Source organism: Triticum urartu, chromosome 6A, assembly GCF_056163025.1.
Source record: "Triticum urartu cultivar PI428250 chromosome 6A, HENAU_Tu73, whole genome shotgun sequence".
NCBI lineage: Eukaryota > Viridiplantae > Streptophyta > Magnoliopsida > Poales > Poaceae > Triticum > Triticum urartu.
In genome coordinates this window covers 153961180-153986839 of record NC_141878.1, presented here as the reverse complement: position 1 = coordinate 153986839, position 25660 = coordinate 153961180, and the positions used below count along the sequence as shown (strand labels likewise).

General features: G+C 51.9%; 3 protein-coding genes across 4 annotated transcripts; all 3 read left to right on the top strand.

Moving 5' to 3' along the window:
- The first annotated feature begins 700 nt into the window (after positions 1 to 700).
- Positions 701 to 3596, top strand: LOC125517444 (uncharacterized). The gene is made up of 2 exons (XM_048682647.2): positions 701 to 2598; positions 2686 to 3596. Exon 1 carries the CDS (start codon positions 701 to 703, stop codon positions 1775 to 1777), a length of 1077 nt encoding a protein of 358 aa, XP_048538604.1. The 3' UTR covers positions 1778 to 2598; positions 2686 to 3596.
- Positions 936 to 24451, top strand: LOC125517443 (uncharacterized). Of its 2 annotated transcripts, XM_048682644.2 has the most exons (14): positions 936 to 1070; positions 18466 to 18539; positions 18663 to 18745; positions 20950 to 21146; positions 21227 to 21329; positions 21424 to 21683; positions 21767 to 21970; positions 22111 to 22200; positions 22284 to 22394; positions 22479 to 22832; positions 22918 to 23055; positions 23130 to 23366; positions 23447 to 23492; positions 24175 to 24451. In XM_048682644.2, exons 4-13 carry the CDS (start codon positions 20958 to 20960, stop codon positions 23489 to 23491), a joined length of 1731 nt encoding a protein of 576 aa, XP_048538601.2. In that variant the 5' UTR covers positions 936 to 1070; positions 18466 to 18539; positions 18663 to 18745; positions 20950 to 20957; the 3' UTR covers position 23492; positions 24175 to 24451. The 2 variants fall into 2 exon arrangements, with proteins under 2 accessions (XP_048538601.2, XP_087383306.1); XM_087527180.1 differs by lacking the exons at positions 936 to 1070; positions 18466 to 18539; positions 18663 to 18745 and having other exon boundaries at positions 20922 to 21146.
- Positions 15597 to 15914, top strand: LOC147964555 (cytosolic sulfotransferase 9-like). The gene has a single exon (XM_087530030.1). It carries the CDS (start codon positions 15597 to 15599, stop codon positions 15912 to 15914), a length of 318 nt encoding a protein of 105 aa, XP_087386156.1.
- Positions 24452 to 25660: the final 1209 nt, after the last annotated feature.

Here is a 25660-nt window from a genome sequence, read left to right as displayed (position 1 = left end):
CTAGCCAGGTTCCCAAAGTGCGGCACCACCTGGCTCAAGGCTATCGCCTTCTCCACGCGCAACCGAGCCGAGCACCCACCATGTGACCTCAACCACCCTTTCCGCCATGGCAACCCCCATGATGTCGTCAGGTACCTGGAGATGGCGTTCGTGTAGTCGACGGACGACAGTGGAGCAGTCGATGCGTTCGCGGTGCTCCGTTCACCACGCGTGGTCGCCATACACCTTCCCTACTCTCTCCTGCCATGGCGCATCTCCGCGGAGGAGTCCGGCTGTCGGATCGTGTACATCTGTGTCAGCGCCCTACCTACAGGAGGAGCACCAGGGCCACGAGCGGAGGCAGCCCAACAGAACCGGCCCAAGAGGGAGCGAAGACCTTGCCACAAGTTCACTGGGCCTCAATGGATCTCATATCTCTTCGACCTGAGCAAGATATGATAGGGTGGAGTAGGTGAGAGGAGACATCCTGGCTTGGATCATACTGGCGGCGACGGCTTGTAACCTGCTCCCCTTTCTTCCTCTCTGCTAGTTCATCTTCCTCCTAGCAAGATTGTATCCCAACCTGTAATGATCCTATTTAATCCAAAGATATTGAGAGAGTAGCTAACACGAGGTATCAGTCGCCAACCACCATCCTTCCTTCATTGTCGCCCTGGAGACGCGCCGCCAGACGAGCGACCGACAGCAGTCGCTCGCGACCATGGATCCCACCCTCAAATCGTACCTCGACAAGCTCGCGGATACCTTGACGAAGGCCAACGAGGAAACCCGGGCAGACATCAAGGAGCTCGCGGAGCGGATCGACCACCAGTCCACACAGGTGGACGCTCTCACAGCGTGGAAACCGGACCTCGAAGCCCGCCTCTCCAAGCTCCAGGAGACGGTGGGCATACTCCAGAGCGGGCGGCCTTCTGCGGCGACCGCATCTGCTGGTGGATCGAAGAAGACGGATCTCCCTGATCTGTCACCCATCGACGCGATCCATGGGCCCGATGGCCATGGCAAGTCGCTTCAACCACGGGGTGGGTTGTCGGCGGGCGTCGTCCCGCCAGCGACCTCTCCGGCCAATGGTACGCTAAATTTTCACACCCCCATCAATTACCAAGAGTCTGATCCATCCCTAGGTTCTAGTTTCCCTTCAGGTCATCTTATCGCGGGGCTAGGCCAGGCTTCCCCATCACTCTCGTTTCCCCAGTTCTCCGGTGACAACCCAAAGATATGGAAAACTATGTGTGAGCAGTACTTTGCCATGTTCCAAATTCATGACACTTATTTCGTTCCTATGGCCACCCTGCATTTCACTGGTTCAGCAGCCATCTGGCTGCAATTAGTCCAGGGGAAACTTGCTGGTCTCGATTGGGAAGCATTCTGTACCTTGCTATGCACTCGATTTGGACGCGACATGCATCAATCGATTATCCGTCAGTTTTATGCTCTGCGTCAAACTAGTTCTGTGTCTGATTACATTGAGCAATTTGAAAACCCCATGAACCATCTTATCTCCTATTCTGATGCTGTCCACCCACTTTATTTTCTGACGAGGTTCATTGAGGGATTGCACACGGATATCCGTACTGTGGTGATGGTACAACGACTCAAGGACCTCGACACTGCTTGTGCACTCACCATTCTGCAGGAAGAGGTGGCTGAGGGACAGCGAGGATCCTGGCACAACCGACACAATGCGACATCCTCTTTGGGGCGTGCTCGACCTTCAATACCATTGGCGCTACCTCCTCCACCGGGTCGATCACCGACCACCTCGAACATTAGATGATTGCAGAGGGACAGAGGCAGCTCGTGCTGGTAGTGATTCTTCCAAGATCACGGCGCTGCGAAATTTCCGCCGAGCCAAGGGATTATGCTTTAAGTGCGGCGAGCATTGGGGCCATGATCACATCTGTCCACCTACAGTTAAGTTGCATGTCATTAAGGAGATGTTAAGCTTGTTCAACCTGGATATTGTTGAAGAGGAAGCTACCACAATTGAACAACAACAACTTCAACCGGATACAAATTGAACAAGTGTGGCAGCTCTCGACCAATGCAGTCTCGGGAACTGAGGCACCCAGTTGCTTGCAACTACACTGTTGGCTATAGGGACAGAAAGTTCTGATGCTGGTCGACTTCGGTAGTTCAGCCTCGTTTGTTTCTCATCACTTATTGCCCAGCTTGCAGGGAGTGCATACTATGCCCAAGTCTGTTAAAGTGCTTGTAGCCAATGGATCTAAGTTGTGGTGCACTCAGGAGGTCTTGGGATGTTCTTGGTTTGCACAAGGGCACGTGTTCTCCACCAATTTCAGATTGTTACCCTTGGGATCTTATGATGTCATATTGGGCATGGACTAGCTAGAATACCATAGTCCCATGCTCATCGATTGGCCAAGCAGACGTATGCAGATTGAACATGAGGGATTCACGATGGTTTTGCAAGGGGTAATATCCAACGCAAGCAAATGTGAGACTCTGAATAGCGTGCAGCTGGCAAGCATGGAGAAGCAGGCAGCTGTAGCCTACGCTATACACATCTGTTTTGCCACTGATTCAGATACAATCACTGAACTCAATTGCACAGAACTCCCGCCAGAGATTGTGCAGGTACTCTTGGACTATCAGGATATCTTTTTGGAACCTACGGGATTGCCACCAAAGCGTGCGTGTAATCACACAATTCCCCTGATGCAGGGAGCACAGCCAGTTAACATACGGGGCTATCGACACAAACCTGAATTGAAAATGGAGGTGGAACGACAAGTGGCAGAAATGTTGAAGGCTGCTCTTATTCAAAAGAGCAGCATCCCATTTTCCTCTCCCATCATCCTAGTCAAAAAGAAAGACGGCACCTGGCGCATGTGTGTCGATTATAGATGCCTGAACGCCATGACCATTATCAGCAAGTACCCAGTGCCAGTTCTCGAGGACATATTGGACGAGCTATCAGGGGCATGCTGGTTTTCCAAATTGGACTTGCGCTCAGGATATCATCAGATTCGTCTAGCAGAAGGGGAGGAATACAAAACTGCATTCCAGACTCACTCTGGACATTATTAGTATAGAGTGGTACCATTTGGCCTCGGTGGAGCACCGACAACCTTTAATGGGGGATTGACTGTCACTTTAGAACCAGTGCTATGTGTCTGCGCCATGTCTTTCTTCGACGATATTCTCGTCTTTAGTCAGTCTCTTACTTTGCACGTGCAACATCTACGACGGGTTATGGCTCTGCTATGAAGAGATCAATGGTATGTGAAGAAATACAAATGTGTGTTTGCTCAGCAAGAAATCAAATACCTCGGCCACACAATATCTGCACAAGGGGTAACAACAGACTCTGACAAGGTCCATCAAGTGGCTGCTTGGCCTGTGCCAACATCGGTCAAGGAGGTTCGAGCCTTCCTAGGATTGGTTGGGTATTACCGGCGCTTCGTTCACCAATTCGGTATGATAGCTAGGCCATTAACTCAACTCCTATGCAAGAATGTCCAATTCCAGTGGACGGAGGCCACCCAGTCAGCCTTGAATGCTCTTAAGGTCTCCCTGACAACTCTTTTGGATTTCACGAAAACATTCGTCATTGAAATAGATGCATGTGAATATGGAGTGGGAGCAGTGTTACAACAGGAAGGGCATCCCATCACGTACCTCAGTAAAGCATTGGGCCCTCGCACCAAAGGTCTCTCAACTTATGAAAAAGAATACCTTGCCATTGTAGTAGCGGTCGACCACTGGCGACCCTACCTATAGTTTGGTGAATTTCTGGTGAAAACGGACCAACGTAGCTTAGTGCACTTGGAGGAACAACGCCTCCATACCCCATGGCAACAGAAAGCCTTCACCAAATTGCTTGGGCTGCAATACCACATCTGCTAGCAGTCGATGCGTTCGCGGTGCTCCGTTCACCATGCGTGGTCGCCACACACCTTCCCTACTCTCTCCTACCATGGCGCCTCCGGCTGCCGGATCATGTACATGGACACAAAGGATGCATTTGTTTCCTTGTGGTTATTCGCCAGGAAAGGGGCGGCCGTCGTTGCACAAGCTCGAGCCCGAGCCCGAGCCGACGAGGACACGGACATGCAGCAGCCGCCGCCGTACACATTCGAGGAGGCGTTCGAGCTGTTCTGCAACGGATTATGCGGGAGCGGCCCACAGTGGCGCCACGTGGTGGGCTACAGGGACATGATCAGGAAGCGGTCGGAGAAGGTGCTCTTCCTCCTGTACGAGCAGATGCTCTGGGACCCGTGAGAGCATCTCCAACAGCCGTTGAACGCGCCGCGCGCTAAAAACTACTTTGTCGCGCGCCCATCACCTGGTTTGGCGCGGCAGGCAGCGCTGGCTCCAGCAGCGGCGCTAAAATGCAGAGCGCGCGTGCAGCTCCAGCAGCACGCAAAAATGCAGCGCGCGCGACTCTCGCACAAATAACATATGCATTCCAAACACAAGAAAAAGATCAAACACAAACAAGATAAATCAACAATAAATAGTTCAATTTCATTATTATAACTCAAATAAACAGTTTATCATTCAATACAACAAATAGTGCAATAACACAACAAATACTTCAACACTACAACATCGAACGCACAAATCATGATGCTCTTTGTCGTTCATTCCATGCCCACCACTCCTCAATGAGATCCTTCTGAAGATCATCATGCGCTGCGGCACGTCGAATGTCATGATAGGAGGCAACAAAACAGGCCACCCTTTCAGCCCTCCGTCGCACTCGCACGGGATGTCCCAAGAGCTCATATTGAGAGTAGTCTACATCTTGACCATGCTCATTCTCGATGATCATATTGTGCATGATCACACAAGCGTGCATGATGTACCAAAGCATTTTTTGATCCCAAAATCGAGCCGATCCTCTCACAATAGCAAATTGGGCTTGCAAAATCCCAAAAGCTCTCTCCACATCTTTTCTAGCCGCCGCTTGAGCATTGTGGAAATCAAGATTTTTCGTACCTTCTAGTTTTTCAACGGCTTCACAAATATTTGCCACTTTGGGTAGATCCCTTCCGCAAGATAATAGCCATAGTTGTATGTACGGCCATTTGCTACAAAATGCACCGGTGGGAAATCACCATTTGCAATCTTATTCATCAGTGGTGACCGGTTGACAACATTGATGTCATTCAAAGATCTAGGCATTCCAAAGAATGCATGCCAAATCCAAGTTTCCTGATTGGCCACCGCTTCAAGGATTATAGTGGAACCCTTTTTTTCACTGTGGAATTGCCCATGCCATGCCTTTGGACAATTCTTCCAACTCCAATGCATGCAATCTATTGAGCCAAGCATACCTGGGAAGCCGCGGGCTTTGTTCGTCTTCAATAGCCTTGCGGCGTTGTCGGCGTTCTGGGAACAGGGGTCCCCAGACTTGCCTGCATGCGGCCCACGGCGTGGCTAAGCCAGCAGGTCGTACGGCCCGTCTTCACCAACAAAGCATCCAAGACCCTCGCGAGGGTCCAAGCCTCGCGAGGAGGACGACGCAAGACCTCTTCTGGGGTGGCCTAGCCAGGCAACCTCACGAGGAGCGGAGATATCAAGGCGGAGCAAACCTCACGAGGCCCTCGTGACGTGAGCCATAACGCACGACAGCAGGTGGGCGCCAGGCGGGCGCCAGCATGCGCAGTGTCCTTGTTTCCTTTTTGGTGCTAAGGAGGCTAGCGCAGGCGAAGAGTATCGAGGCATTAAGCAAAGGTTGCTATATTGGTGCAACAAGACCAAGACCAGGAGGACGTCAAGATGGAGGTCATCGTGGAGCCCAAGACGGCGTCACCGCCAGAGCTTTTTGCAGGCGAAAACCACTTTTGTCAGGATAGCTTGTACTAGCTGCCCCCTTCAAATTTGCCCGCCGTTGTTGGCTCTCTTCCCGCTCGATATTTGGGAAGAGGAGCAGGGTCTATATAAGTAGAGCTAGCCACCATAGTAGAGGCATCTCATCTTAGCTTGGTCCAACCCAGACGAGAGCCTACTCACAAGAACACCTCAACCTCAGGAGGCTGTTCTTTCCTTGTACTGTTCATCATCAGCCCTAGAGGCAATCCACCACCACCACACTGGAGTAGGGTATTACACCACAATGGTGGCCCGAACCAGTATAAACCTCGTGTCTTTCTGTGTTGCGAGTTCGTCGAGTTCGTCCGTGAGATCTTAGCAAGCTAGGGCATAGATTGGTGGGAAGGAAAGACTTCGCGCGCACCCTAGTGTTCGAACCTTAAGGGTTTGCCGGAGCCCCACATCCGACATTTGGCGTGCCAGGTAGGGGTGCGCCGTAGCTCCCCTTCCATCAGTTCGTCGCTCCGTCGTCTCCATGGCGGACGCCCGCCGTGCTCGAGCTGAGCGTCGAGTTGCCCTCACCGCCCGCATCGCTCAGACGGCTCCCGTCGGCGGGCCACATCGTCGTTCTCCGTCTCCCGCCGGCAACGCTGCCACCAGCCCAGCAGGGAACGAGCAGCGGGCGTCCTCGCAGCATCCTTCGGTGCGACAGGACGGCCGCACCGCCACTCCATCACTGACCCCTGCTGGATCTTCGTCTCACGCGCACCGCGCTCCCATGGAGGCATGGGCCGCGCTCCTCGCAGCGAACGAGTTCCTGCGCTACCGCCCCGTCGATGACCTCTACGAGGAGTGGCTCGACCGCGCCGCCGAGCTCGTCCGCGCCGCAGGGGGCTCTCCAGTGTTGTCCCACTCTCTGCCTCCCCCTCAACTAGCCGCGGGCAACGGGGCGCATGGTGTGCCTCCACCACCTCGCCCCAAGACGGCGCCTTGGCACCAAGGCGCGCGGCTCTGCGGCGTGATCCGCCGCGGCCGGCGCCCGCGCGCGAAGAGAGAAGCTGCCAAGAAATTCTGCGGCCGCGAGAAGCTGCACCTGCGCTCCCCGCGCCACCTCGTCAAGACGGCACACCGCCCGCAGCAGTGCAGCGCGGACCTTGTCAAGACCAAGCTCCACCTCCTAAGCGGGCCCTGGCAACCACAGCTGGCTGCCGTGCGTTCACCCCCGAGCTGCGTAGCGTCGCCTGGCCGGGCAAGTTCAAGTCAGATCTACCTCCTCGCTACGACGGTACCGCCGACCCCGCGGAGTTCCTGCAGCTCTATGAGATGAGCATCGAAGCGGCCAACGGCGACGAAAAGGTCATGGTGAACTGGTTTTCCATGGCTCTCAAGGATGGAGCTCGCTCCTGGATCTTGAACCTGCAGCACGGCTCGATCTCCTCCTGGGACGAGATGCGCGACCGCTTTGTCACCAACTTCCAGGGCACTTGCGACCGCCCACCGGCCGCGGGTGATCTACGCCGCATCAGGCAGCAACCAAGGGAGACCCTCCAAAAGTACATCCAGCGCTTCAACAACACCCGCCTCAAGATCCGCAAGGTCACGGTCAAGGCCATCATCTCCGCGTTCTCTGACGGCGTCCGTGACATCAAGATGAAGGAAGAGCTCACCATCCATGAGGAGCTCTGCACATCTCAGGAGCTGTTCAACCTGGCGACCAAGTGCGCAAGAGCTGAGGAAGGGCGCCTCTCTCTCCTTGAGCTGCCAGCCGTGGGCGCGGAGGAGAAGAAGGCCAAGGCTAAGGACGTGAAGCACAAGGAGGTAGTTGTGCTCGCAGCGGAACCCGATATTAAGCGGGGCAGAGATCAGCCCGAGTCATCCAAGAACAGCCGACCGTTCTGTGCCTTCCACAACCTGAACACCCACAACACCAGCGACTGTCAAGAGCTCAGAGCCATACGAGAAGGATGGTACGGTCGACGCCCCGAGTGCAACGACCGGGGCTACGGCCGCGGAGGAGGACATGGAGGCGGACGCTGGGACGACTGTGGCTCACACCAAGAGTGGCGCGACCGGCCTCGTGAGGACCGCTGGCAGGACTAGCCTCGTGAGGGCGCCTGGAGGGACCCACCACGTGAAGATCGCTCCCAGGGCAACGTCGGTCTTCCCCCGTTGCTGCCACCAAGAAGGAACGACGACCACCACCAGGACGAGGGGGCTGGGGGCTTCCTGGAGCCGCGTGCGATCGCCTGCATCTTGGGCGGCGCCCAGGCCCCAGCCTCTCAGTGCATCTTCAACCAGTTCGCTCGCGAGGTGAACGTGGCGCTCCCCAAACTCGAGGCCACGCACCCGCTCAGGTGGTCCCAATGCGCCATCACTTTCAACTCGGCGGACCAGCTCAAGTGCGCAGCCACCGCCGGTGTCCTCCCTATGCTGTGCTCCCTAGTCATCAGCAATGTGCAGGTCACCAAGACCCTCATCGACGGCGGCGCAGGGCTCAACGTCCTGTCCGTCGACACGTTCGACAACCTCCAAGTGCCTTATGAACAGCTCCAGCCCACCAAGCCTTTCTCAGGAGTGACCGACGGCCACACCGATAGGGCAGGTCCGCCTGCCCGTCACCTTCGGGGGGCGCATGAACTACCGTACCGAGCTCATCGACTTCGACATCGCGCACATCCGCCTGCCGTACAATGCCATCCTCGGGTATCCAGCCCTGGCCAAATTCATGGCAGTCACTCATCATGGCTACAACGTTCTCAAGATGCCAGGAAACGAAGGAATTATCACGGTCCCATGTGAAGATAGGGATGCGGTGTGCTCCCTCAAGCACGCCTTTCAAGCCGCAGCAATCGATGACCCCAACAGCAGAAATGAAGGCCCTCTGGAGGCCATCCCCAAGAAGAAGTAGCCGCGCCGTGCAGGACCTCAGGAGGATGGCGTCGTGGCAGGAGCCTCGTCAGGACCAGCGCCCGCTCCAGGGGCGCCTCCCTCCATCGCATAGGAAGGCGCGCCCGGAGCCTTCCTCGGGCAAGGCTCGGGGGCTCTCTTCTGGAGGGTCTCAGACCTTACCAACCTCACGAGGGAGGTGCTTGGGCACCACTTGGAGGCGTGCTTCACGGCACGTGACCCTCAGGAGAGCACAGGGCAAGGAGTGCCCACCACTCAGGAGTTCATCACCAGGACCACCTAGGAACTGCAAGAAGCAAGAGCCATGCGCGGCAACAGTCGCCCACGAGGCGCAGCTCCATCATCCTGGCGAGGATGTTGGGCTGCGTGTCTGCATCGACGTCCCAGGGCTCAACAGGGCCGCATCTCAGGAGCGTTTCTGGCCTTCGGGTGTGGGTCGCTGCGAGGGCCCGCCGCACAGCTAAGTTCGAATTCCTTTTGGCTTGCCGAGCGTGGCGTCGGCCTATCAGCGCAACATGCGACGTGTCCTGGCGGCTCAGGAAGCCAGGTACCACGCCATTATGGAGGAGATGGAGACGGTCTTCAGGGAACCTCCCGAGCCCCCAGAGCCTCCCGAGGCTCAGGGTTTTGGCGGCTCATGAGGAGTCATTTCTTCAACGCGCGCCTTCAGCTACACCAACTCTACTTCGTCTACAGAACTAGGTGACATCTTCCAAGCTCGTTTAGCTGGGAGCGCCCCTCCGGCTGCATTATTCCCAGGCCGTGTGGGCCCGTCCCTGCGGCATGTATCCCTTTTGGTTACATCTTTAGCTTACCTTGTTGGGGGCGCCCCTCGGGCTGCATCATCCCCAAGTCGCTCGGGCCAGACCCGGTGGCATGTATCTTCCTGCATTTATCTGAATTGATCTGCTCTCCATGCTTAACCTACCAACTGCTGTCACCTGTGCGATTGCTTCCCACCACAGGTTTGTTCATCCTATGCAATCCGCTTGCACGTTAAAAGGGGGGCTCCTGAGCATCGCGACTCAGGAGCTCTTACTGGCTCTCCAGCCCTCACCCCATGGCCTTGACCATGGCATCGCGACCTGGCTTACCAGCGGCGGCTGAGCTCGCTCGAGGGCCGGGACCTGAGGACGTAGAGTGCTTGCATCTAACCGCCTTGCAGGGACACACAGTCACCAAGACTCAAGATCAGGCGCAACCCGCCTTGAGGTAGGGCCTCGTGAGTCCCGCGCTGGCTCACGAGTGCCCAAATACACCTCGCACCCCTGCCGTGCAAGCCACGTGTCAGGGCGGGGCTGTACACGCCTCGGGGATTCCTCCCGGAGGGCCCCCATCCCACGCCCAAGTGGAAGCACCATGCTTCGCGCTGGCTGTCGACACTGCCGAGGAGCGGCTATACCCGTGCACAAGCGGAAGCACTATGCTCTGCGCTGGTGATAAACAACTAAGGGCGGCCCCACGATCGTACCAACCTCAGGGAGCCCAGAGCTCAGCGCCCAGCCTCACCACAACGCCTCCCCTTGGGAGAGCAACACTAGGGGGCTGGGCACGGGGGCTGCGCTCGGGTCACGCCCAAGCACATGCCACCCAACTAGGTCCCCCGGACCTGGGCGTCGCGCGCCCCTCCCGAGGCCTCGGCGAGGGCAGGTATGGAAATTGTTTGCACGTCAAGGGGGACTCCTGAGCATCGCGACTCAGGAGCCTAACTGGTCACGTAGCCCCTCACTCTTTGGTCTGTCCTGGTGTCCGGTCGGCCCAATGTCGGTTGAGGTATGCGCGTGGCCGGGCTCTGCCGACGTAGAACATTGATCTATCCTCACGAACTCTCCCTATATGTTGTTTGCGTGTCAAGGGGGACTCTTGAGCATCGCGACTCAGGAGCCTAACTGGTCACGTAGCCCCTCACTCCTTGGTCCGTCCTGGTCTCCGGTTGGCCCAATGGCGGTTGAGGTGTGCGCGGGGCCGGGCTCTGCCGACACAGAATGCAAAGCAAATAGGAAGGAAATCGCAAAATCTCAAAGCAAATATTACAAGCATATTGTTCTCACAATACCAAATGAAAAGTCTAAACGCCTCCACGAGGCCTGATACATGTCACAAGAACGAAACGGGAAGAATAGCCGCAGGTCACCCCTGGATATCACCATCGCCTGCAGAAGGTGATCCCTCGTGGGCAACGATGTTCTCACCTTCACCACCAGCCATAGGACCCGCGTCGTCGCCAGACAGAGGATCGGAGACAAAGCCGCGGAACCTCCCCAGCAAGGCCTCCACTTGACCTTGTACAGCCGCGGCGGCAGCTTCGCAGTGATCTTCAGCCACAGGCTCCAGCAGCTCGTCAAGGCGAGCGCTGGGGTCGCGGAGGTGCAGATGGCTGAAGACGCGAGTCAGCGCGGCTGATGACAGGACGCGAGCTTCTGCTTCCACCATAGGACCGAGGCCATCAACGACCTCCTCAAGCGCCTTCACCACGAGAGGAAGCAGCTGGGCGGGGCCGTCCTCGTAGAGTGTCTTCAGCGCCTTGCGAGACCTCTTCTCGAGATCGGTGAAGGCCACGCGGTCCTCGGCCAGGACTCGCGCCTTGGCATCAAGATCGGCCTCCCTCGTCCCCATCTTCTGCTCCAACTCTTCCAACCGGTTGCGCTCGGCGGCCTGCTTCTTCCCCAGCTCCGCCAGCTCAGCATCGCGATTCTTGACGGCTTCCTCCTGGGCCTTCATCTTCTCCTCCTTTGCTTGGCGGCAGCGTGCCTCTTCGGCATGCTTGTCATGCAGGCTCTGCAACTCGCCCTCCAGCACTTGGCAGCGGTCATAGACGGCCTTGGCGTCTTTCAGCGCCGCTCTCACGATCGGCTACAGCTCTGGCAGCTCCTTGCTTCTCCTCCTTGGAAGCCGCAGCAGCCTGGCCCAGTGCCGCGCGAACCGCCAGGTCGGAGTGAAGCCATCCAGAGGCCGACTCCAGACGCCCGGCCACCAGGCGCGGCTCCGCGCTCAAGAGATCCGCCTGCAGCTGGGTCATCTCTGAAAGGGCACGCTCCAAGACAGCAGCGGGAGCAAAAGAACCAGGGAGTGGAGATGCTGCGGTGGGAGGAAGCGACAGCGTCACCGGGGCTTGGGAGACCACGGGTTCCGAAGCAGCTGGGACCTCGTCAGCCGCGCCAAGCGCCGGCACCTCCGGAGCCCGCGGGGCCATGGGGGCTGATTCCACGCGGCGATGTTCCCCTTGGCCCCACGAGGACGACCGGGCTGGGGAGATGCGGGCGCTGCTGCCTCCTTTCTCTACATAGGGATGCATGGCCGCCGTATCTTCCTTCCTCTTCTTCGCTGAAGACGCCGGCCTGATCAACCAAGGGTGAGCGTCAGGAAATAACAAGTACCGGCAGGGATAAAGCGAAGCTCGAGACACCTACCAGTCCAGCACGAAGTACTCCACCTTTCGCTTGTGAAGCTTGAAGCCTGACAGCATCGGGACCTGAAGGACAGGCGTTCGGGCTCCGGCAGCGCCAGGCGGTGCGGAGGCAGAACCCGATTCAGCCCTAGGAGGCTTTGGGGTGGAGGCGGCACCACGGACCACCAGCGACGACCTACCCTTCGTAGGGATGAGGGGTTGCTCCCTCTCCCCTTGGTAGGCGTCGGCTTCGGCATCATCAAGAAGGGCGGGGAGAATCTCGGCCTTGCTCAGAGGGGAAGTCTCCCCCACCTCTTTCGGGGTCTTCTCCGAGTCCACCTCCTCTTCCCCCTCTCCGCGGGACTCACCAGAAGACACCTCCGTCGGTTTCTGCGCCATAGGAGCTTCCGGAAGCGCCGGCGGCACCAGCCCGCGCGCATCAAAAGTTGGCCTGGAGGCGACGAATTCCTCCTGGTCCCTGCGTTGGAACAGGGGAACGAAGGCGCTAGGCGGGTACTCCTGGTTGTCCCCGACTATGAGGCGAAGGACGGCGTCCAACTCATTGCCAGGCAGGTCCCCTGGCCTCAGGCGGGTCTTGTTTTCCTCTTCTTTGAGCTCCTAGAGGGGGCGCGCGTGCCTGGAGTGGGGCAACCCGCAACATCAAGAACTCCCTCAGGAGCATCGCCCCATTATCTTGGCCGCCCTCGCGTTGCCCGGCTTCAGGTCGGTCATCATCTTCCCCAACACTGATGATGCCCTCTCGTCGACAAGCTCAGCCTTGGGCCACCCCTTGCCCTGTCGGGGCGCTTCCGTCGGCAACACCAGGCACGGATGGGCGTGCTTGGCGTCCATCATGACCCACTTGGATCGAATGTTGTCGGCTCTCTTCATGGTGCTCGAGATCGAGTTGGCCTTGCCGCAGGCGACGAAATTAGCGCACCCGGAGGCGTGCTCGCTGCTGACGCGGAGGAAGAAAAAATGGCCCAGGAGCGCCACGGACGGCATCACGCCCAGGTACGCCTCACAGTAGTAGGCAAAGATGGACAGGAGGAGGACAGAGTTGGGATGGAGGTGCAACGCCTGCAGCCTGTAGTGGTCAAGGACTTTATAAAAGAAATCAGAGAAGGGAGGAACCAACCCAACAGCGACGCTGCTCGAGAAGAAGGGTAAGAAGGTGCTCCCCTCAGGCTTCGGCTCATCGGACGCAAGCCGGAGCTCCGTCTTCCCCCACTCGTTGCTCTCTCCCGCTGTCAGCAGGCGCACGGAGGCGAGGCTCTTCTCCGTGATAGTGGGCGCCTCAAGAGCGGGCTCGTACCAAGCCGGTGCCGAGGAAGCCTTGACCTTGCGCGGCGCCATGAGCGGCAGTTGCAAAGCAAGGCTGGGGCAGATCTGGAGGTAACGGCGGCGAAGAGCGAGAAAGGGGATCTGGAGCGAGGCAAGGAAGAAGCAACGAAGGCAAGTGATGCCTGCGCCAGCCTTTTGTCAGGTCAAGCAGTTGCCGAGTAAGCATGTGGAAGCGGAGATGCCCACGTCCAATCAACCTCCACGCGTCAACCGAGGCCGCAGGCTTTGGGCCCCGCGGTGCTCCGTACTTGGCCCTTGGCTTCGCCGCGAATCCAAGCCCGAGCGCACCTTGGGCCCGGGGACTACTGTCGGTGTTCTAGGAACGGGGGTCCCCAGACTTGCCTGCCTGCGACCCACGGCGTGGCTAAGCCAGCAGGCCGTACGGCCCATCTTCACCAACAAAGCATCCAAGACCCTCGCGAGGGTCCAAGCCTCGCGAGGCGGACGACGCAAGACCTCCTCTGGGCTGGCCTAGCCAGGCAACCTCACGAGGAGCGAAGATATCAAGGCGGGGCAAATCTCACGAGGCCCTCGTGACGTGAGCCATGACGCACGACAGCAGGCGCGCGCCAGCACGCGCAGTGTCCTTATTTCCTCTTTGGTGCTAAGGAGGCTAGTGCAGGCGAAGAATACCGAGGCATCAGGCAAATGTTGCTATATTGGTGCAACGAGACCAAGACCAGGAGGACGGCAAGATGGAGGTCATCGTGGAGCCCAAGACGACGTCACCGCCAGAGCTTTTCGCAGTCGAAGACCACTTTTGTCAGGATAGCTTGTACTAGTTGTCCCCCTTCAAATTTTCCCGCCGTTGTTGGCTCCCTTCCCGCTCGATATTTGGGAAGAGGATCAGGGCCTATATAAGTAGAGCTAGCCACCATAGTAGAGGCATCTCATCTTAGCTTGGTCCAACCCGGACGAGAGCCTACTCACAAGAACACCTCAACCTCAGGAGGCTGTTCTTCCCTTGTACTGTCCATCATCAGCCCTAGAGGCAATCCACCACCACCACACTAGAGTAGGGTATTACACCACAACGGTGGCCTGAACCAGTATAAACCTCGTGTCTTTCTGTGTTGCGAGTTCGTCGAGTTCGTCCGTGAGATCTTAGCGAGCTAGGGCGTAGATTGGTGGGAAGGAAAGACTTCGTGCGGACCCCAGTGTTCGAACCTTAAGGGTTTGCCGGAGCCCCACATCCGACAGGCGTCTTCCGCATTGGGAGATCTCAAATACTCCTGGCCAAACACTTGGACAATTCCGACTGCGAAGCGCTTGACACACATGATGGCTTGGCTCTCACCCATAGCCAAGTGATCACCAATTAGATCAGCCGGGTTATCGTATGCCAACATACGCAAAGCGGCTGTCACCTTCTGAAAGGTGCTATGCCCGAGCTCTCCGGTGGCATTTATTTGCTGAAAAAACCGGTCATGTCTCGCTAGTTTCTCTGCAATGCACCTGAACAACTCGGTGCTCATCCTAAACAGGCGACGAAAGTACGACTCTGTGTATGTGGGATTCTCCGCAAAATAATGCCTGATCAATCTGTTGTGGGCATCGATCCTATCCCTCCAATTTTTCCGCCGACCCATAACCAAACCACCATGCTTTGGTTTTTTATTGATGTGCATAGCTAGGATCATTGCAAGATCCTCCTCCTCTTCCATATCAAATTCTTCTTCGGAAGAATCATACAATGAACTCATCTACAATGTTGAATACTAGGCTATAAAAACTACAACCAACATGCACCAAATTCATGAAGTTGAGCAATACATACCTTACGGACGTTTTATCGAACACCTTGCGGGCGCCGAGCGGCAGCGAGCGGCCGCGCGCTGTTCATCGGAGGACCGCCGCACGCGAGGGCGGCAGTGACTAGAGGGAGGCGGAGGAAGCCACTGCGGCACGTGGATAGGCCGGGGAAGCGCCGGAACGGTCGCCGGGTGGCGCGGGCGGCGGCGGCACCGCAGATGGATGGGGTGGGTGGAGTTGCTAGCGAGCGCTCGAGAGTCCAACGCGCGGGAGCGGGCGCAGCAAATAAGCGGTGCGCGATGGCGTTTCGGCCCGCGCGTTGAACTAGATATGCTACGCGTGCAATTTTTACACCTCCGCTAGAGCGTCCGGACCGGTAGCGCGCGCAAAAAATGCTGATTTTTTAGCACGGCGGCTATATAGCATGGCTGTTGGAGATGCTCTGAGCAACGTGAAGAAGCTGGCGGAGTTCATGGGGTGTCCGTTCTCCGGTGAGGAGGAGGCGGTCGGGGTGGTGCAGGCTATTGTGGAGCTGTGCAGCTTCCAGAGCTTGAAGAACATGGAGGTGAACAAGAGTGGCAGCCAGGGTCCGGCGGCACACGAGTCCTTTTTCCGGAAGGGTGTGGTCGGGGACTGGAGCAACCACATGACACTGGCGATGGCGGAACGGCTGGACAGGGTCGCCGAGGACGCACTGCAAGGCTCGGGGTTCAGCTTCGCCGTTGCGGGGTCGTCCTCGTGAGTCCTGAATGTGCTAGCGACATGGATGCATGCAAGCATGCATGATGTTGTACCCTTGATGTATCATATATGTTGAGCCCTTTGTGCGTTGTGCTTGATTTTTCACAAGTCGAAAATAAAGCTTGTGGTCGTGGCGCATTTTCCTCACAGACAACTTCCTTGGCACAAGCCACCTCCATTTACAAACACAATGATGTCCAGTCTCTTTCGATTTTGCATCGGAATATTGGATGACAGATAAATAGGTTGCTAGTGAATTGGGAATCAGCTTCATGCAGTAAGACAGACAAATCAATCGATGAATCGGCTTCACCAGGAAAACAATTGTCGGCCATTCAAAGTCAAGTACTCCGATCCAAATTACAAGAAAAATACTGTAATATTTTTCACTAGTTCAGTACTGATATCATGAATAGCCACAGGTGCAACCTACTACACTACATCACAGATGCTAATCTCGCTTGAAACCTTGAGGGTGGACGCGGTCGGGATCAGCGAGGATCGGCGTGGTGGGGATCGGCGGGGCAGGGCGGTGCATCTCCTCTTAGCTTCTGCCAGCTCCATGTAAGCGATCTTCTTGCCGGCAGCATTGGTCGTCGCAGAGCGTTTCTTTCCAACCGCTTCCTTGGTAGTGTTTGCCGACTAGACGGCGGCAGGTCCCTTTAAGATGGAAGAGATCGGCGCGGACCGACATGTTGACGGAGTGGCAGATGACTTCTCAGGAATTCTCACGCTCCCTATGCCGAAAACCTTCATGGTGGACGAGGTCAGGGTCCTCATCGTGCGCTGGACAGGGGGGCTCTTCGGAGCTTCTCCCAGGTCCAAGTATGCGACCTTCTTGCCGGCAGCATTGGTTGTGGCGATTCTGGCAAACGGAATGAGCGCGGGTCGGTGCGGCCGTGGCAGCGGCGGCGCTGGAGCAGAGCGTCTGTTTGCTACCCCTTCCTTCGTAGCGTTGGCCCGGTTCATGAAGACAACGCTGTTTGACGTGGAAGAGATCAGCACCGATTGGCGTGGCGACGGCGATGCACTACACCATGCACCAAAATTCCCTACCGGCGTGTGTTGGGAAAAAGTCACCATTGCCGACCAACAATATGTCAGAAAAATTTCTAACGGACTGTGGGTCGGGAAACATCTGTTCAGTTACACACTATCGGTCGGGAATGGTATAGCATATATCATCAAACAGTCGGTCGGGAAATCCTTTATGGCCCATGGACCATCGGTTGATAAATAACGCCGACTGACATTCTGAAGCTAACTGGGCCTCGCGCGCGAACGGCCAAATTTTAGCGCCAATAAACGGCCCAACCCGCGAACATTTTCCCCCAAAAACCCAATCTCCTTCGTTCCCCTCGCACGTACAGGACAACCAAATCCCTAGCTCGATCTGTTCGTTCCCCACGCACGCCGCCAGTGCTCCCGCCGGTCGATCCCACGCCGTCCCACTGCCGCCCCACGCCGTCCCACCGCCGCCCCACGCTGCCCTCCCTCTGCAGCGCCGCTCCACCGTCGCCCCACGCCGCCCTCCCTCTGCGGCGCCGCTCCACTGCTGCCCTCCCTCTGCAGCGCCGCCCCACGCCTTCCTGCCCCGTCAATGTCGCCCAACGCCGTCCTGTCTCTCCATCGCCGGCCCCATGTCCTAGTGCTCTCTCTCTCCGGGCGCCTCTCTCCAACCAGCAGTAGGCGTGTGAGCATCTTGGGAAGCGGCAAGCCACCCTCCCTGGACTGACCTCCCCCATCTCCACCGTCCAGCTCTCCAAGACACGTAGCGGCAGCGGCAATGGTCGATGCGGCTGAGGTACAACTCTTCCCTCTCTGTCTTTACCTCCCCCCCTCTCTCTAGGCTTTGTTGTGAGAGTGGGCTGGTGGGGAACGGGGAGCTCCGGCAGTAGGGAACGGCTACACCTCTTGCTTTTCTTCTCCAGTTTGATGTGTACTGCAGCTAGTCTTATTGTGAGATACTATGCAGGCAGAAAATGTGCTAATCAATGTACAGAGTAGAAGCTTGGTGGTAGCAATATGAACTAATTCTAGAAGTTGAGCTGTTGTGTGCAAATTTTGTTTTTTTCCCATTGATGTTCTGTCCTTTAATTCCACCGTCCCGATAGAAAGGAGTTTGTAGTCATCGGTATCGAGTTTTCTTGTCTGGATGATCTGAAGACAAATGAAGAAGAGTTTAACTATAAAGTTAATACACAAAAAGTGCGCTGAGGAGCTAAATATTGTCATGCATATGGATTGACCTTGCCAACAGTATGTATTACTTCATTAAAAAGCATCATCTTGACTTTTAGAATCATGTTTCCTTTAAAAGCATGCAACTCGGACATACATCCAAAAAACTGGAGTCTCTGAAAACATACAACTTAACTGACCTGATGTTATACCTAAATTTCAGTAACAAAAATTTTAAACTTGAGTTTCTCTTTTGTTTACTGAAGTAGATTTTGAAGTGAAAGAAAACATGGCAGAGAGCTGTAAATATATAAAGCACTGCATCTCAAAAGTTGTAGTCTACTTGTTCATCTGTCTTGTTTTTTCTACAGGTAACATAGAGGAGCACTGCTGGTAACATTGAGCCGACAAAGAGAAGTTGTAGAATATTTGTTGCAACCACTAGGTGAGTTTCTCTTCCCCACTCAAGTCCAGAGGCCCTCCATATGTGTGGATGTCATGAATATGTAGAGATGCCTCCTCATGTTTGACACTGACTTTTATATTGTCTAATTATTTTGGTTATTAGGATTCTTGCTGCCAACGACTCAGCTTCCAGCAGCGGTGCAACGATCCCCCTCCCGTGCTTGTCGCTGCATCCTCCACCAGTTGGTGAGTCAACCACAGCTTTGTTCCATTTTATTTATGGTGGTATCTGCCTTTACTGTGTGTACTACCATTGAATTGGTTCTATGATTCTTCGTTTCTTTTCTGCACCAATTTATTTACAGTACTTAAATTGATTCCTTGCATTCTCTGGTTTTGATATTATTCGTTCAGGATTTAGTGTTGACTTGGTAGTAACCAATTGTGAAGCTAAGATGCCATGGATAAAGGTTGGATGGATGCGTCTAGGTATAACGCCGCATATATATTTTGTTTTGCTTATATGCTGAAACTATATATAACACACTACACATGTACACTTGCATGTAGGCATACAGAGAAGTACTTACAAGGGCTCGCCAAATTCCTAGGCTATGCATTTAATAAATCATCGGTTGAGAATAAAATCTTATGTCCTTGCAAAAACTGTGTGAACTCGTACTGGAGAGAAGAGTCTGAAGTCCGTGAGCACCTAGTATGCGAGGGATTTGTAGATGGCTACAAACAGTGGATGTTTCATGGAGAACGTGTCTCTTCTTCTTCCATTCCTCCAAATCTAGATGAGGGTGACGACAGGGATGAGGGCGATGATATATCTGATTTGCTAAGAGATCTTGCTGCTGGTTTGGATAAAGGGGGAGATCTTGAAGATGATTGTGGTTTAGATCAGGATGATTCTTTTCTAGAATCTCTCCACAAACTTGACACTGATTCTAGACAAGAGCTATACCCAGGCTGTAAGAATTTCTCAAAGCTTCGTTTCCTAGTGAGACTTCTTCACACCAAACTGCTTGGAGGGTGGTCTGATAGAAGTTTTGATCTGTTGTTAGATCTACTAAAAGATGCTTACCCTCAGTCCGCAATACCCGAAAACTCCAATGAAGCTAAAAAACTAGTCAAATGCCTAGGACTTGGGTATGTTAATATCCATGCATGTGAAAATGATTGCATTCTATTTTGGAAGAACAATGCCAATGCCAATTCATGCCCAGAATGTAAGGCTTCAAGATGGAAATCTAAAAGGAAGAGTGCGGATGGGAAACGTGTCCACAAGGTTCCTAAGAAGGTTCTTCGTTACTTCCCAATAAAGAAGAGGCTTCAAAGGTTGTTTGTGTGTTCCAGAACTGCAGCTCTCACAAGATGGCATGCAGAAGAGCGCACACAAGATGGCTTGATTAGGCATCCTAAATATTCCCTCCTTTGGAAAGATTTTGATGAAAAAATAAAGATATCCCTACTATGTATTGCTATTAGGTTATTTCTCTCCTCCTTGTCAATTGATAAATATAACCTATATGCAGCAAACATATGGATTTCCTTTCTTCTATTGGTGTTCGAAGTCATCGAGAAGTCAAGCGTGTGCATTACGAGACATTTCATGAGTGGTTTAAATTGCACGTAAGTGGGCATGTGACTGTCAACCTATAAGACATATAATTCCATCCCATTGTAGAGTAACAATATCATTTCATAATCACAGGTGGCAGAAATGGGAGATGAAGCACCTCATGAGATAAAAATATTAGCTAAAGAGCCAAACTTGGTTGCTATGAAGTATAGTAGCTACACTATAAATGGGGTAGACTTTCATACACAATCATATGATGAGGGCTGCTCATTTCAGAGTAGTGGAGTAGCTCTTGTTGCACAAACCACATACTTTGCAAAAGGAAAAGGTGACAATATTAATGTAAGAAATAAGACCTATTATGGCACTATAAAGGAAATTCTTGAGTTGAATTATCAACATGAAGGGAAAGTAGTGTTGTTCAAATGTGACTGGGTTGATAATCATGTAGAAGATGAATGGGTGCAAACTGATCAATTTGGAATCACTTCTGTGAATTTCAAGCATTTGTTCAATACCGGTGAGAAAATATCAGACGAGCCCTTCATATTAGCCACACAAGCAACTCAAGTTTACTATGTTGAAGATCCCATTGATGCTGAGTGGTCTACTGTTGTTGTTCCATCATTATATGACATAGAAGAATCTAAAGATGACAACGGTAATGTTTTACATGTGACGTTGCCTGATCCATGTACTGCTATACATGTGAGTGTTGCGGATGGATGCATTGGTTCTGCTAGGACAGATATAGATGGACTAGTTCTTAAACCAAGTGATATTGAAAAAAAGTAAGTGTTGTGTATGATCCTCTAATGTTTTGTATTTTCAGCGATGTACTCACATAGTGTGTCTTTTGCAGGAGGAAAAATGGCAAGCGCAAACGGAAGAGCTAAAGATGGTGGGGTCACAGAGGAACAACTGAAAGCGGTAGAGTATGAACTACTGAGAAGCAAGACCATTGAACAGAATGATAAACGGCTAGCAGCGGTACGAGCAACAAGAGCTTCTATGCAGGAAGATATGGAAGCGAACCAAGCCCCCAAAAAGAAAAGAAAGGTATGTAGCTTCCATCACATTCATGTTCTACCTGAAGGAAGCAAATGTAGCTTGCAACACTAACCTATATATCTATGCAGGCACCCTCCAGCGCACCTGTAAGCGTGAATGAAGGACGTGTTTTGAGGTCTAGGGTATCAAAAGATCAAGATCATGTTGATCCTGAGCATCAGCCTTCCAAAGGTAGCCTAATGTCACATGCTAGAATTGTTCATATTCTAACCTAATGTCACTTGCTAGAATTGTTGTATGACTATGTTAATTTTCTTGCGTGAAGAGATTACTCATGAGCTTGATGGTGATGGTAGTCAAAAGAAAGGTGGAAGAAAAATTACTCGAAAGTCTAACATATATGCAAGGCTGAATCAACCCAAAATCCATATTCCACTTAATGGGGATGGCCAGCCTGTTGGGTCAGATGCAACCGAATTTGCCAATTTCATTGGTACTTTGGTGAGGAAGCATATACCACCTGCAGAGTTAGATTGGCGAGATGTTGATGTAGAGAAAAAGTTGTTAGTGTGGGAGACCTTGAAGGTAGAAATGAGCATAATTTATAACTTACACACTCTTTTTTAAAGCCATCTAACTGAGTGTCCTGTTTTCTCTCATTTTAATAGGCATTTTATGAGCTGGACTCAACTGCTTTGAGCTTTGTTATCAACACTTCACACATAAAATGGAAGGATTGGAAGTCAGATTTAAAGAGGTACAAGTTTGATGCTGCACTCACTGATGCACAACTTATGAAAAGACGTGACAGCAGAATTAGTGAAGCTGACTGGAAGACCCTTATTACTTATTGGAGATCTTCGACATTTGAAGTAAGTCATCCTGCTAATCAAAACTGTAGTATATCTTTGCAGCACACTCTGTCCTGGACATAGATAAACAAATATGCATGTAATGATTCTCAAAACACAAACAATATGTGTGATAAATCTCCTTTACTTTTTGCTTGTAGTCTCGTAGTGCTATCGCCAAAAAGAATCATGCCAATGCAGTACCTCATACATCTGGCAGCAAGAGTCATGCCCGTGTTGCCAATGAAATGGTAAAAAAAATTACCCCAATTATAAATGATATGCCACTTTGATTCAGTGACTAATGCATATTGAAATAAATAAATGATTGTAGGCTGTCAAACTTGGGCATGATCCTCGGAGAGATGAAGTTTATATCGAAACACATACATGCAAGAAAGGGGAAAGGAAAGGGAGTTATGTGCCGCAGGCAGAAACAACAATTGTAAGTCTCTTTTGCCATGCTTTTCAATATTGCTCAGAAATTGTAGAAGTAGAATTTACAGAGCTCGTAAATATCATTTTGCAGAAAGAACTCATAGAGAATGCTGAAAAGCACCCTGAATGGAAGGAAAAGAGCATTCAAGAAGGTGATCTGTTTGCACGCGTATGTGGAATGAAGGAGCCCAGGGGTCGTGTCCGTGTGTTAGGTCTAGGTCCAACACCTCAAGATTTGGGCACACCGGGTACACGGGGTAAATTGAGCACAAGAGTTCTAGTTGAAATGCAAGGGCGTCGAAAAGCTGAAAATCGCTATAACATGCTCCAGGGGCATGTGCAACAAATGGAAGAAAGAGTGAACCAAATGGAATTGATGTTAGCTTCACAAGGAAGGCATAATCTGGAAACTCCTAGCTCGCAGCATGGTTCCAATTCTCGACAAGTAATGAACTATTTCCACATCCTTTCAATGCATCATTAATCCATCTTGCATGCACTAACTCTATTTCCATATTGTTGTCTCGTAGAACTCCGGAGCTGAAGCTGAGGAACATAATGACGCTGAAGAAGATGTTGAACAGGATGATGAAGAGCCATTTGTTCAAAGAAGAGTTGTTGCAAAGCACCCTGCAAGAAGCTCATCAACCTATGAAGATGAAAACCTTGTAATCTTCACATCCTTACCTATATGTTTAAATTCTGTTTTGTTTTCATGTTTCTAAAATAATCATTGATTCAGATTGGTATGGATGTGCTTCTTTATGCATGGACTGGTCCTGAAACTCCTGTTGCCAAGGCAACAATTATCTCAGTTGACCCAGACACTATTGTGGGCGGAGAGACCCTTGGACCAGGAACTTATGAGGTTCCTGTCAATGTTGCTATTAGAAGAGATGCTACGGTGCCTTATGAATATGACGATTTACAAATTATTGCTGATGCTATCACAAGGTCCATTGCATGGCCATCTAGCAAGGTAATCACCAACAATATGTCTTTTGTCCACTTATCTCAAATTGTTTGATATGTGATATTGACTCATGATCACTTTGCTAGATGAAACCCTATAAACCAGGGGCATCTTCCTCATCCCGCCGCTAAGGTATTTTTGAATCCCGAGCTAGTATTTATTTTTGAGCTACAAAACCAGGGACCGAAATGAACTTAACCAGAACCTTGTATCTTCTTCTTCTTACATGGTGATGGTCTATAATTGTTTTGGTTATTCTCTTCTTCTAAAGTTTGGCTAAGTTAATGTACAGTTCCTAGCTTACATGGTTTAGCAGAATTAGAAGGAAATAATAATGTTATGCAAAAGTTGGCTTTGGTACAGTTCTACTTGCCACATGCCTAGAGGAGCTGGCTGGCACAAATTTCTAGTTGCTCTCCAGCACCAACCAAACTAGCCTGTAGTGCTCTGCACAGTAAAGCATATATTTTGAACTAAAACTGGGAGTCTGGACATGCTAAAATGTTGCCTTATGTCTAGATGATGGAAATTTAACTTAACTCTGTTGCCTTGTGTTTCTCCCAGTACACCTCTGTATTGCTCCTATTTCCTGAAACATACTACATGGTCACGTTGCATCGATGCTTTATTATGTCAAATGAAATAGAGATCTAATTAGCACATGTTGTGGCATTATTCTTAACTTGCCCTATTTTTTGTAACACTAAAATCCCCCAGTTTTTTTATTGCCAATTGCCATAGTGCTTTATAAAATTATCATTATTGCCATTGTCTCTGAATGCATGCACACCGGGGACATTTTTATTCTTTGTAGGAAATACATACAGAAGGGTCAGGAAGTAACCAGGAAGATGCCAGTTTGCATCAGCTACAGATTTTCTGTAATGGAGCAAAACCAATGTGTCTTTTAGGTCTCATTATGTAAACCTATATGGCATCTTGTCATCTGGGTATTTATCTTGTCATCTGGGTATTTTGTGTAATGGAGAAAACAATGAATCTCGGACATGCATCTATCATTTTGTAAACCTATCGGGCGATTCGGTCACAAAACCATAAATGGTTCCTTCACTCTTGAGAAGTAATTATTATGTTATTCTTCTTTGGTCATGATTTACTATTTTCAAAGCACATGCAAGTTACTGTAATTTGACTGATATCATGTTGTACTGAGATATGCGACTTGATTGACATTGTATTGTGTAAGACAGATGGGAAATCAAGGGTTTAAATATTGCTCAGCTAAACAAAATGTTGACAAATTGTTGGTTGGCAAAACAGAACATCGTCTCATTGTTGGTCGGCAAAGGGTCATGCTAGTACCAATGGAAAGTTGGTCGGCAAAAAGGATAGCATCGCACAGTTGGTCGGGAAACTTTCAGGACAAGGACAACAGAAAGTCGGTCGGCAAATATTATACTATCAAACAGTCGGTCGGGAAAACTTAAACAGCAGCGCCAACTGAAAATCGGTCGGCAAACATGTTACCATCGGGTAGTCGGTCGGGAAAGATTCCGAGTAGGGCCATCAGAAAGCCGGTCGGCAATTCTCTTTATTGGTGTCCAACTGTTGATTGGGAAAGATATGTCGGTCGGGAAAATGCTTTCCCGTCTAGATTTTCCCCAACAAACGCTGTCGGTCGGCAATACTCTTTCCCGACCGAGTGTATGTCGTCAGACCTTGTTTTCCCGACCAACTTGTTTGTTAGGGATGTGGTGCTGTGGTGTAGTGATGGCGGCGCAAAAGACTTCCTTGCAACTCTCTCCCTCGCCGCGTCGACGACCTTCCTGCGGCGCTCGAGATCACGAAGGATCTGGTCGTGCAACGCCAAGGCCAAGCACTGCGCCATGCCAGCGGGCATGTTGATGGTTGCGGAGGAACGACAGGAGGGCCCGATCGGCGAGCAGGGTGCTGTGAGTTGCCGGGCAGCGGCCCTAGCTCCTAGCTAGGCTTATATCCAGTGGGAGCTCACTGAGGTGGAGTCGAACTTAACGAGGGAAGCGTGCGTGCCAAGCAGTGCGTGAACCAGGAGCGATGCGTGTACGTACACGAACTCTGTAGTGTTTCCGAGCCTTGTTAGGTGTAAAATTGCCACTAAGAGCATCTTCAATATAGCATGTGTATATTTGGATGTTTATATATTTATATAGACAATGGTCTAAAAAGATTTTCTCATACACATCCAGTTTTACAGCAGAACGTCTATATTCTCTCTTCTATATTTTAATATTATTTTGTAACTACCATTTTAGCAGTGATTCAACAATTTACTTATTGCATCTGCAAAAAATTGGCAGAAA